The sequence below is a fragment of the Rattus norvegicus genome, chromosome 2, assembly GCF_036323735.1.
Source record: "Rattus norvegicus strain BN/NHsdMcwi chromosome 2, GRCr8, whole genome shotgun sequence".
NCBI classification, from domain to species: domain Eukaryota; kingdom Metazoa; phylum Chordata; class Mammalia; order Rodentia; family Muridae; genus Rattus; species Rattus norvegicus.
Window position 1 is genome coordinate 173,765,062 of NC_086020.1, and position 12,980 is coordinate 173,778,041.

Here is a 12,980-nt window from a genome sequence, read left to right on the forward strand (position 1 = left end):
GTGTGTGTATGCGTGTGTTGTATGTGGTGTGTGTGTGTGGTGTGTATGTGTGTGTGTGGTATGTGGTGTGTGTGTGTGGTGTGTGTGGTGTGTGTTGTATATGTGGTGTGTGTGGTGTGTGTGTGTGTGTGTGTGTGTGTGTGTGTGTGTGTGTGTGTGTAGATGTGGGTATGAGCACTGTGTGCCAAGGTGTACATGTGGATGAGGGAATCTTCGACCATATGGTTGGAGATTCACCTCGGGTCCTTAGTAACAAGCACCTGTACTTGCTGGCCAAACCACAGTACAGCAGGCATCAACTATTCACTCCTCAGAGCAGTGACTTCTGCGTTACTTTATTATTAATTTGCTTTTTGGGTAATTGTTTTATAGAAGGCCTTTAAGAACTCTCTGAGAAGTCAATAGTACTAAAACATTTCCTGCTTCCTGCTGTCAAAGAGCTTCAAGAACTTGCCTCTCTTCCTTCTGAAATACTGCATTGTCTTAATCCAGTGGTTCTCAGCCTTCCTAGCGCTGTGACCCTTTAATACAGTTCCACATGTTGTAGTGGTTGCCAAACATAAAACTATTTTTGTTGCTATTTCATAAGTTCGCTACTGTTATGAATCGTAATGTAAGTATCTGATATGCAACCCGCAAAGGGGTCTCGACCCACCCTTTGAGAACCACTGTCTTAGTTCATTCTGTGCTGCCATAACAGAATGTCATAGACGGGGTCATTTAAAAGGAGTAGAGATTTATTAGCTCCTGGTTCTTCAGGCAACTGGGATATCAACAGCTGAAGAGCTGGGGTCTGGAGAGGACTTTTTTTCTTTGTGAAAAACAAAGTGACAGAGAGCATGTGTGAACAGGAGCCAAATCTAGCAGTGAATTCACTCCAGTCTGTCTGATGACAGCAGGGCCCTTACAGCCTGGTTTCCTCTAGACAGGTCCTCCCCATATTGGTTGATAGGAGTTAAGCTTCTGATATTTGCTTTGTAGGAGACATGTTTAAACCACAGCAATTTTATTCTTAAAGAACCCACCTTTAAATAAACTGGTTCCCAGAAGTTACCTGCTTATAAGACAGGTATATTTTGAAATAACATAAATTTAAGTATCTTAGTTACTTGGTTGCTGTGAAAAGGCACCATGACCAAGGTAACTCTTAGAAAAGGAAAACGAAAGGAAGCATTTAATTGGGGATTGCTTACAGTTTCAAAGGGTTAATCCATGACCATTGTGAGATTACATCCAGATCCACAGGCAGCAGGCAGAGACAGACAGACAGACAGACAGACAGACACACACACACACACACACACACACACACACACACACACACACTGGGCCTGATGTGGGCTTTTGAAACCTCAAAGCCCACCCCTGGGGACACACCTCCTCCAATAAGGACACGCCTACTAATCCCTCTCAAACATTTCCATGCCCTGGGGATGAATCATTCAAATGTATGAGGGGGTGGGGGAGATTTTTATTTAAGCCACCACAGCAAGTATAATTTTTAAAGAACACTCTAAGAAAAAAAGTAAAGAATGTTATAAACAAATTTTTTGTTGTTTTTCCCCCTAAATCCTCTCATTAAACTGGTTGTCTTTTTTTCCCCTTAATGTTCCAAAGATCATTTGATTTGAGTAGAAACAACACGAACATCAAACACTTTGTAGCTAGCGCATCTTGGCCGGTGCATGAGCACACTGGAGAAGGGACTGTAACTTTTCCAAGAGCACAAAGGCAGCAGCAGGAAACCGCAGCCAGCTGCTGAACAGAAAGAACCCAAAGGAAGTGGAAGATTGCTTTGTTGGTTTGGGGAGTTTTAAAGCCTGAACTTAAAGAAGAAACTGTTGGCCCTTAGGTTAAATTGGTATTCAGATAATGTAGTTAGCTGCTGTGAGGGTGTAGGAGAGCTATGTAAAGCTCTTGTGAGCATCGTGTAATGATACTGTCTGATTAGGAGGAGTGCCCAGAGTTTGACTGGGAGATGTAATTTGTAGGTTTCTATGATTAAGGCATCGTAATATAAAAGGCAATTTAAAGTTTTTCATTAATTTTTGTTCTGTAAAGAGACCAGTAACTAATGTCTTATGCCCCAAAAAGACCTGGCATTGTGAAAAAACTGTTCTCCACAGGATTGATGAATGTGTAATACATTTTCTCTCTCTCTTTTTCTAGCCAAGGACCCCTGTCATCCATTAGAGCGGTAATCAAGAGATGTAAGTTTGTTTTCTTCTGCTCTGTATTTTCCTCTGTAGTCGTTGTAAATGATGGTTAAGGTTCCCAGCCAGTGCTCGTGATGATGAATCTACCACGGACCCAATACATATAGCTTCTCCTAAGAGTTAATAATGCATTTTTGACACTTAGTTTTTCACCGCCATTGCTTGATAAGCCAGTATCTCAGAATTATGCTTTTCCCTCATACAGTCGAGCAACTTAAAACAAATCTGGAGCTGGGCATGGTGGACATGCCTATAATCCTAGCATTTGGGCAGTGGGAACGGGAGGATCCAGAGTTCACAGTCATCCTTGGTTACGTAAGGAATTCGAGGCCAGCCTGGGCTATTATAAGACCCTGTCTTAAAAAAAACCTTAATCTGGCAATGCATTATTAACAAGCAGATAGAATTTTATGTAGTTTTTTTTTTTCTAAAGTAAGAGATATCTGTCTTAGTTAAGGTTTTACTGCTGTGACCAGGTACCATGACCAAGGCAAGTCTTATAAAAGGCAACATTTAATTAGGGCTGGCTTACAGGTTCAGAGGTTCAGTCCATTATCATCAAGGCAGGAGCATAGCAGCATCCAGGCAGGCCTGGTGCAGGAATAGCTGAGAATTCTACATCTTCATCCAGAGGAAGCCAGGATCAGACTGAGCATCCTCAGGCAGCTAGGAGGAGGGTCTCCAAGCCCACCCCACAGTGACACACTTCCTCCAACAAGGCCACACCTTCTCAGTAGTGTCACTCCCTGAGCCAAGCATATGCAAACCATCACAACATCCATCTTCTGAATTTAAAATATTAAACTCTGGTCTAGAGAAATGGCTCAGTGGCTAAGATTACTGGCTATTCTTCAAGAAACTCTGGGTTCAATTCTCAGCACCCACATGGGAATGCACAACCATCTGTTACTCCAGTTCCAGTGTATCTAATGCCCTCTTCTGGCCTCCAGAGGTACTGCATGCACATGGTACTAGTCATACAAGTAAAACACTTATACACATAAAACAAAAAATAAAAAAAAAATCAAAACCGGGGCTGGGGATTTAGCTCAGTGGTAGAGCGCTTACCTAGGAAGCGCAAGGCCCTGGGTTCGGTCCCCAGCTCCGAAAAAAAGAACCAAAAAAAAAAAAAATCAAAACCTGTCTTTTTCGGTTAATTTAATCTCTTTTATGAAATTTTCAAAAGCTATATAAATGGAGCCTGGCAGTGGTGGTGCACACCTTTAATCCCAGCAGTCGGGAGGCAGAGGTAGGCAGTCTCTGAGTTCAAGGCCAGCCTGGTCTACAGAGTGAGTTTGAGGACAACCAGAGAAACCCTGCCTCAAAAACCTCAGCAGATAGATAGATAGATAGATAGATAGATAGATAGATAGATAGATAGATAGATAGATAGATAGATGATAGATAGATGATAGATGATAGATAGATAGATGATAGATAGATTGATAGATGATAGATAGATAGATGATAGATAGATGATAGGTAGATTGATAGATAAATGATAGATAGATAGATGATAGATAGATGATAGATAGATAGATAGATAGATAGATAGATAGATAGATAGATAGATAGATAGATGGATGGATGATAGATAGGGGAGGGGGCTATATAAATGCCTGCAAATATAGGCTCACTTCTCCACATACAGGTAGAAGTGCCAGAGTAGAATTTACCTCCAAACTTGACATTTGTATTTTGTGTCTTTACCTCTTGGCTGATATTTTATAATTTGCTGCTGGTATAGGATTTTAACCTTTTGTAAATACAGTCTCTGAAAAGGTCCTTTGTTTAAACAGAACATGGATTACCTGTTACACAAAAAGTAAAGACGGGGTTTTAGATGTTTTACTCAGAATTGGGGTGGAGATTACCACACTAAGAGTAATATAGCCTATGTTTAGGAATATAGGTTTTAATATTTAGTACGAATTTAAAGCGTCCACACGTCATGAAGAACATGGCTTTGAACAATCCCAGGGAAAAGTCAATAGCAATTCATATAAATCTGTTGTCTTGAGGCTGAGAGGACGGTGGTTAGGAGCTGCTCTTCGAGAGGAATGGAGGTTGGCTTTCAGCACTCACATTGGGGAGAAAAAGATACAAGAGACAGGATCTTGTGGTGTCCCTGTAAGGGACAGTGATGGAGGAGAGGTGTAGTCGTCTTTGTAAAGCCTCTCCTCAGAAGAAGGTGCTGCCACTGGCTGACGTCTTCCCTCTCCTTCCCGGGATGTGAGGACTCTGATAGGAGTTGCACTTTGTCCCCAACTCCCTAGGTTCTTCCAGTATGGAGTTTGCTTAGACTGTGCAAGGTAAAGAGAAGGCAGATGAGGATAATGGGGCAGAACAAACCTAAAAAGCATAGCCAGAGTTGTGGAAAGGCTTGAAGCCTGTGGGGCTGGAGGAGTACACTGTCAAAGGATACGCGAGTCAAGGAATCGGCCGTCCAGTGCCTGCCTGGGCGGTCGGTGGAGACAGCAGCCACTGTAGAACAAGTCAACAATGAATAGAACCAAGTTTGGGAGTTAAAATAATGAAGGAGTGGCTGGAGTTCGAGACAGGTAAGTCAGTCAAAAAAGTCCTGCAGAGAGAACCTGGCTATGGGCTGCCATGGATGGGGAAGTTTGTGGCTGGAGGGGAAGCAGTGACCTGAGAGATCAGACTGGGGCGTGAGAGTAGGAAGCTGGCCCAGCGGCCCCAGCAGAGGGAGGGAGGGAGGGAGGAGGAGATGAAGCAAAGGGATTTTGAGTTCTAGTGACTGATTGTCTTTTTAATTTCTGTCTGTTGCTCACATGGTTAAAAAAAAAAAAAAACTACACATGCCTGCATTTGCTCTGACGCTAAACAAGGACAGGTGGATACACTGCCCTCATTCATATAAACATAAAGTGAGGGGTAATTAACAACCCCCCCCATTGTCCCTTTCACCTGTTCTTTAAGAACATTTGTAGGGCTGGCAAGATGGTTCAGTGGTTAAAGCTAGATGCTCTTCCAGAAACCCTGAGTCTGACTCCCAACATTCACATGACAGCTCACCAACATCTGTGACTCCAGGCCTAAGAGATCCGGAGTCATCTTCTGGCCTCTGTGGGCACCTGGCATGCACAGGATACACAGACGTACATGCAGGCCAAACATCCATACACATAGTTACTGATGGTTGTGAGCCCCATGGTGGGTGCTGGGGATCCAAGCTGGGTCCTCTGAAAGAGCAGCCATTGCTCCGAACCATTGAGCCATCTCCCTAGCCCCTGATTTAAATACAGCAACAAACAATTTTCTTAAAGGAAAAAGTTGTAAATATTTTTTAATCATAGCAGCCAATTAAGATGTCCTATTTACTATTCCAGAATCAGTCATCTAACCCTGGCAAGAAGACAGCCTTCTTTCTTTCCTAAAGCAACGTTACACAGCCAGTTGGCCTTTTAATTTCCTTAATAATGATTCAACCAGTTCCAGGCTATTGTGGGGTTTTGTGCATTCATTCTTTGACTCCTAAATACGTTTTAGTGGTTTATTTTTTAATATGTGCTAATTGGACATAGCTGACCTTTTTTGCTGTTTACTTGTTTGCTTTGTTTTTTTTAAGGACGGGGTGTTTTTGTTACACAGCTCAAAGTAGCCTGGTACTCACTGTGTACAACCAGGCTGGCCTTGAACTTATGATGGTTCTCCTGCATCCCAAGTGCTGAGATTATAGATGTGTGCCATGACTCTTGGCCTTTGAATTAACGTTTTAGGCAAACATATCCCCAGAATTCAGATTTCTCCAACACTGCTTCCTTGCTATAAGCTGGGGGCTGCCTCGCATTACGGAGTGGCACCATAGGCAGATTGTGAGCGGACTCTGGTCACCCCTGAAGGGAACCTGAAGCCAGGGAGGTCTGGCCCACAAGGTAGATCTGTGATGTGGCTGAGGCTTCCAGACTTGAAGGCCGAAAGTTTGCTGTCCTTGGTGCCCTTGAGGTCATATCACATGCATCTGCTCCCCCCTGTCCAAAGAGTGTAGCCACTGAGTTTTTTATTATTGTGACTTTTACCAATAGGGTGATTCTATAGTAAGGGCATATATAATATAAAATCTTTCAACGTATTTGTTTCCTCTAGTTATTTAATGGATTATTTTTAAATTATTTAGAATGAGAACTAACAACCAGCTCACCTGGTTCTACAAGGAGCTGAACTATTTGGAGCAGCAAGCTGTACCCAGCCTTGCGGACCATGGGTTGCTCACACCTCTACGTCTTTCCCTGTGGTTTGAGGAGGATCAAAGATGGTCTGTTCAGACCTATGATCCTACCAGAACTTAAAAGGTTCTGTGTTGGTGGCAACATTACAGATTTTCATCTCAACTCATTTCTTACCTTTGAAACTATGGCCCATCAACTTTTTTCACTTAAGGGTGCAATATGGGGGGTGGGGCACGTGGAGGGTTTGCCGACCAAGGGGTCTTTAGAATGTGCTCCTTGAGATAATCAATAATCTCTTAGGGAAAAAGCACACAGTAGGTGGTCTTGAATTCCTTGTAGAAATAGGCAACTGGCTGGCCCCTTTCCCTCCCTCTCCTCCTCTGTAACCCCTTCTTTTTCTCCCTTAGCACTCATGATTAGTGCACAGCACAATGCCCCGCGGAAGAGGTATGTTCCTGCAGTAAGACCGGAGTCTTGGGGAAATGCTGTATCTGCTGATTCCAGCTTTAGTGGTGATGGTGGGCATAGGACTGCAGCTAACGTGGGTGATTCTGTCGCAGTGAAATCTTACCAATCAGACATCCCTGCAGCGCTCTGACCACTCCCTTTCCAGTAGATAACATTCCTCCGTGTGGCTCAGCTTCAACTTCAATGTCAGCTGTCCCTGAAGCCCAATGATGCTATGAGCATATTCCAAGTGGAGATCCAGACGTGGGTTTGGGTTTCTGATACTGGGGGTTCAGACTTCGAGGCCTGGCATCAGGTCAGCTGCCTGAGCTCTGAGAGGATCCTGGGTTTCATTCCTGCTATACTGGTCTCAGCTCTGGCTGCCATGCTTAGAGAAAAGTTGGAAGATATCATTGAGACAGATCCTTCCTATCTCTCCAAATCAGAAGCACTTGGAAAGTGCCAAAAGCCACCGCCCAAGTAGTCTGTCTCTCAAACAAATGCCTTTGTTCACAAGTCTTTACAGTAGAGTACTTGAAGATCTGCTAAAAGGATCTTTGAAAGTAGAGATGATATTCTGTTATGTTAAAAGGATCTCCAGGTGTGACATAATTTTCCTATTGAATTGACTTGCCTTATAAATAAAATTCACGAAATTTAAGCCATGGGGCTTTCGTTTGAGTCAGGTGAGTGGACTCCTAACGTCATCCTGGCCAGCCTGGAACTCACGCTATAGAGCAGGCAGCCCTGGGCTCACAGAGATCCGCCTGCCCCTGCCTCACACTGGGAACTGAGCCACCACACAGAGCTGCCATGGAGATTTTTGAGTTTGAGACTTAGGGGGAAATTCTTGATTGTTACACACACACACACACACACACACACACACACACACACACACACAAATGTGTATTATAAGCCTGACCAAGAAAGTGTTTTGAGTTTATTTATTTTTATTTATATTTATTATTATTTAGTAAAACTACTGGAAAGGTCAGAAGAGTTTTAAAAATAGGTAAAATTTTCATTACTTAATAAAACTACTGGAAAGGTCAGAAAAGTTTAAAAATAGGTAAAATTTTCATTACTTCTACACTTTTTACAATACTAATAAAACTATTGTATTAGGCCAGTCCTGTAGCTAAGATTTATTCTTTTCTTCCCATCGTTACTTTATGTCATAATCTCAGCGTGCCCGCCATGTAGTTCCTGTCTAATAACTCTTCTCTGTTCTGTCTTCACACTGTGATTTTTCAGAAATGTAGACAATATTTTAGGCACTATTTGAAATCTATTGTTTTCTTCTGCAATGCAAATACATGATTATAATTTACTGCCATACTTAAAGATCATTTTGATTTGGTTTTCTTAGCAGTATTAAAAGTGGTATCTTCTATCGTGTCCTGTATAAACTCCTTTCTAATATATACTCTACAGAAATGTAATCTGTATTGAACGTACTTATATGGTGCTACACTTGTTTATTTTTCTTTCGTAGCTTCTCGGACCTGTATTCAAAGTGAACTTCATCGGGATAGGAGGTATGGTTATAGTTATGATAGAGGGCATATTCTGATAGTATAGAGTGATGATGTAGAGAGAGAATTTTCCTTGTAAGTACTTAACAACTGTTGCTCAGATGTATGGGTGGAGGGCAGGGTGTACACTAACAGTCAAGAATAAAAGAAGAGGGGGCTGGAGAGATGGCTCAGTGGTTAGGAGCACTGACTGCTGTCCCAGAGGTCCTGAGTTCAAATCCCAGCAACCACATGGTGGCTCACAACCATCTGCAATGAGATCCGATGCCCTCTTCTGGTGTCATGAAGACAGCTACAGTGTACTCACATACATAAAATAAATCAATTAATAAATAATTCTTTAAAAAAAAAGAATAAAAGAAGAGGCAGGTTGGGCAGGTATACAGGTGGATACAGCGCAGAGAGCTAATTAGAAAGACAGTGATAAAGCCTGGAGGTGGTGGTGCAAACCTTTAAGCCCAGCACTTGGGAGGCAGTGGCAGGCAGATCTCCAAGTTTGAGGCCAGCCTGATCTACAGAGCAAGTTCCCGTCTCAAAAAACTTTAAAAAAACAAACGTGTGTGTGTGTGTGTGTGTGTGTGTGTGTGTTAGAGAGAGAAGAAAGTAAAAGGATAGATGAGTAGATAGAAAGAAGAATGAATGAATGAATGAATGAATGAATGAATGATAGACAAACCGAAGGATTAGCAGGTGGATAAAGGAATTGATAAATAACTTCTATGATGTATATACTCCTATTACAGAAATCCAAGTGAGTCCACTGCCCAGTATATTTTTCTACTAAAGACCACGTATTTGCGCTATCTGCTAGCTAACAGCAGAGCTATGCAATACAGCTGAGAGGCCTTAAATAGCCCTGTCCTGTCAACCACCCCAGAGCTAAGCGCTTGGGGCCTAATTCTCCAACATTCAAGGTCCGTGGAGGATGGTGGTCATTCGCCCCCTTGAAGCCTTCCTGGCTATTCTATGTGGCCACCAGGACCACAAAGGCCATTCTGAGACCTCTAATAGCTCTTGATGCTTTTTTAGAAGGCGATTGCCTCCGTGAGGCTCTAAACACTGATCCATGATGCTAACTTGTGTCCTACCTGAGAACCTTACTGAGGCTCCGTCTTCCAGGCGCCCAGAGATCACCATTGTGGCAGCAGAGCCACTGAGGCCAGCCTCGTGGTTTCCGGGAGCTCCACCACCAGGACTGGGATTTCCCTCCACGCCTGTAGGAGGCTCTTGGAGACCCAATGACTTGGTTCCTGCTGAGGTGCGTAAACACCACATTATCTCTTTGCATTCCCTTTTTTTACAAATTGCATTCAGAGATCCGCAGTGAGACTGTAAGCGCCTTGCCTGTTACTGCTCAGAGATGTAGGTCATTTTCCTTCGTTGCTTTCCAGCTCCCACCCTCCTACGAACAAGTGATAAAAGAAATCAACCAAGTCCAGGTGAACTCCACAAATAACAATAATGCTGCCGCCACTCCAAGGAGCACTATTACTTCTGCAACCCAGACCGACTTCCCAGAAGAAATAGACGGCGATCCACCTCCAAGTAATACAGGCAATTTGTCTTCCCTAGTTCTGACCTAGTTCTAGGGCCGTAATCAGCCGGGCCTCCTGCCTTTAAAATAATTCACTAGTCGTGCATAATTTATTGAATCTTGCTTCCTAGGCTTTTGTGATCACGGTGTGCTTTCTTAATTTGGGTATGCAGTGATTGCTATAATAGATCTTTCTTGAGAGTAGTAACCTAGCCTCTCATCCTTCTCACAAAAGCACCCTCTGTTTAACTCACGATGTGCATGAGCGTGGCTCCTCTTTGTTTCCATTGAGGAGGACCCCCTCGATAATCATAGGTATAGAAAACAAACACTTCTCAATAAATAAGGGTGTTTAGTAAGTTCATCTTGGTAAGAAGCTAAGGGCAACTGTTCTCTGGGCTTCTTTAGAATAGTTCATGTTCAGGCGACAGAGAGCAAATTGCTTTGGAAAGTAAACATTAAAGTTGTTGAGTTTTGACAACCAGGTTTGTGTGATATCTGATGAGAACCAGGAATTTAATGGTATTTTAAAACATACAATGACTGTGTCATAAAAACAAATGCAAGGTTTACAGTCCTGTAAGCTGACTTCAAATAGCTCCTAGGAGCAATCTCTTGGTAGCCTGTCTGTTTATTTTTAAATCTAGATAGCTCCTGTTAAGTTTGTGCTTTTCAAATGATAACAGCGTGACTTTGCCCTCTTCCTTGGCTGCCCTCAGCACTACAGGCGCCTCTCAAGCCTCTCCAGTCTTCACCAGCAGCCTCCGCTGGCAATCTCCCCCCAGGGGTGGCACCTTTAATAGTCTTTGATATTTGTGAAGAGCAGAATTGTCCTGAAAAACCCAGTGCTACAAGATGTCCAGTGCCAAGACCAAGATCAAAAACCAACCTCAGACCAGTAGCTAGGGACGCTCACAGCAAAGAGAAAAACGTCCCGAAAAGTCCAGTGACTCCCAGAGAAGACTGGCCGCCCCAGTGTCTGCTGGACAGCACCTGCAATTTAGATAGTCAGTCAGTGATGAACATTATGAACACAGAACAAAGCCAAAACACTATTATTTCCAGGATCAAAGCATTTGAGGGTCAGACAAGCACAGAAATCCCGGGACCGCCCAAGAAACCTGAGATTATTCCCCGCACTGTTCCCCCGAAGCCTGCTGTTTCCTCAGGGAAACCCTTGGTGGCACCCAAGCCAGCTGCTAACAGAGCTTCTGGAGAATGGGACTCGTGGGCGGAAAACAGGCTCAAGGTGACTTCCAGAGAAGGGCTCACCTCATACTCATCGCCACAAGAAGCCGGAATCACCCCAGTAACCAAACCTGAGTTGCCAAAGAAACCAACTCCTGGCCTTACACGAACCGCGAACCATGAGACTTCTGGAGGAAGACCCATGGCTGAGAGCCCTGATGCGGGGAAGAAAATCCCAACCCCTGCTCCCCGGCCTTTGCTGCCGAAGAAATCAGCCTCCCCAGATGCCCCACCGTACCCTTCGGTTCCACCAAAACTGGTTTCTGTTCCTCCCCGACTCTCAGTAACATCACAAGCCAAAGCATTCAGGTTACCTGGAGAAGGGCCGCCATCCAACCCCCCAGTTCCAGCTCCACAGAGCAAAGCCCTGGGAGACATCGACCTCATCAGCTTTGACGATGACGTATTGCCCACCTCCGGGAGCCCAGCTGAAGAACCCATTGGTTCTGAGATGGTTCTAGGTGAGTAAAAATTTGAAGTGGAAGGGACCAGTGTCTTCAGTGTCACTGTTTTTAGTGTCACTGTTTTTGGTATTCTGTGTGTGTGTGTGTGTGTGTGTGTGTGTGTGTGTGTGTGTGTGTGTGTGTGTAGAGGTATGTGCACATGTTTCAAGATGATGTAAACAGAAATTAGAAACATGGGATACATGCTCATAGACACAGGAAAGTAAGAGCATGTAGTGGATGGTGGAGACCAGTCAAAGAGATACTAGAACGCATCGATTTTATTTTAACAGCCAGACATAAGCAGAAGGGAACTGGGGACCAATTTTTTGTTGATTTCCTGAATTTGCAGTTTCAAATTCAGGCCTCACATTGAAAGGATCTGGGAGCACAGCTTTATGTGGATGAAATGCAAGCTTCCCAAGTGGAGGATCCTTTGCTGACCCCACAGGGGTCCAAGGAGAAGGGCCCGCCCAAGGAGAGATCCCGGAAGAGTGATGGTTGGAGCCAGGACACACATGCTACAAGCTTCTTTCCCGTAATCCTCACAGAATGTCTTGGCAATGCAAATTTCTGTAACAAAAACTCAAAAATTGTAGGAGTGCTGGCCAAGACCAAGATAATTAAATTCCCCAAAGGCAGAGAGAATGTTTTCTTCACACTGTTCAGATAGCAAAGCTTATCTGTCGGTGACACAAAGTTTATCTTTGATCTGTCAAACCAAGCTGATCCATGTCTCAATGGAAAAATTCATTTTACTATTGTTTATTTATCTGGATGAAATTTGTGGGCATATAAACTTGATAGTATTTTGCAGGTTTTAACTGTAACCTTATAAATATTAAGCATGCCTTAGAATGGTGTAGAATACACATGATTTCAAAGCCAAAGTGTGGCTAAGCAGGATAGCTCAGTACTGGAGGCTGAGTTAGGAAAATCCCAAGTTTAAGGACAGCCTGGGCTACATCTGAGACTTGTCTCAAAGAAACAAAAGATCTGTAGACCATGTGTCTTGTACATGGTAGCAGACATATTTGCTAAATGTTTGTTATGCATACAACATTGTAACTGGCTGTAGCACATAAAGCAAAAAGATACATCTCATGCACAGAAGATACATCTCTCGTCCACAAAAGGCAGAAGGAGAACAATAGGCGATATTGTGCTTCTGCTGGCGGTCTGTGTACTGTGATGGACGCTCTTTCATTTCAACTCAAACTAATTTAATTTAAGACAACCCTCTGTGTGGCAGCAATGGCCTCACACTGCAGATGAAGTAAACAGCCTGAGAGACTCTCGGTGCTCCATGTCATAAAACTGTTTTCCCAGCCAAGGTGTGTATGTGTGTGTGTGTGTGTGTGTGT

General features: G+C 43.5%; 1 protein-coding gene across 7 annotated transcripts in view; it reads left to right on the plus strand.

Annotated features, from left to right (window-relative positions):
• The window catches only part of Sh3d19 (SH3 domain containing 19), a 159,797-nt gene that overhangs the window by 110,828 nt on the left and 35,989 nt on the right, over positions 1 to 12,980 (plus strand). For 5 of the 7 annotated variants that reach the window (XM_006232783.4, XM_215597.11, XM_006232785.5 and 2 more), the window contains exons 3-7: positions 2,170 to 2,210; positions 8,352 to 8,394; positions 9,511 to 9,649; positions 9,783 to 9,936; positions 10,645 to 11,634. In XM_006232783.4, coding sequence (XP_006232845.1) covers positions 2,170 to 2,210; positions 8,352 to 8,394; positions 9,511 to 9,649; positions 9,783 to 9,936; positions 10,645 to 11,634 — 1,367 coding nt within the window. Of the gene's footprint in view, positions 1 to 2,169; positions 2,211 to 6,813; positions 6,854 to 8,351; positions 8,395 to 9,510; positions 9,650 to 9,782; positions 9,937 to 10,644; positions 11,635 to 12,980 lie in introns of all 7 variants that reach the window. The other 2 variants (XM_039103745.2, XM_039103746.2) reach the window with 1 other exon arrangement.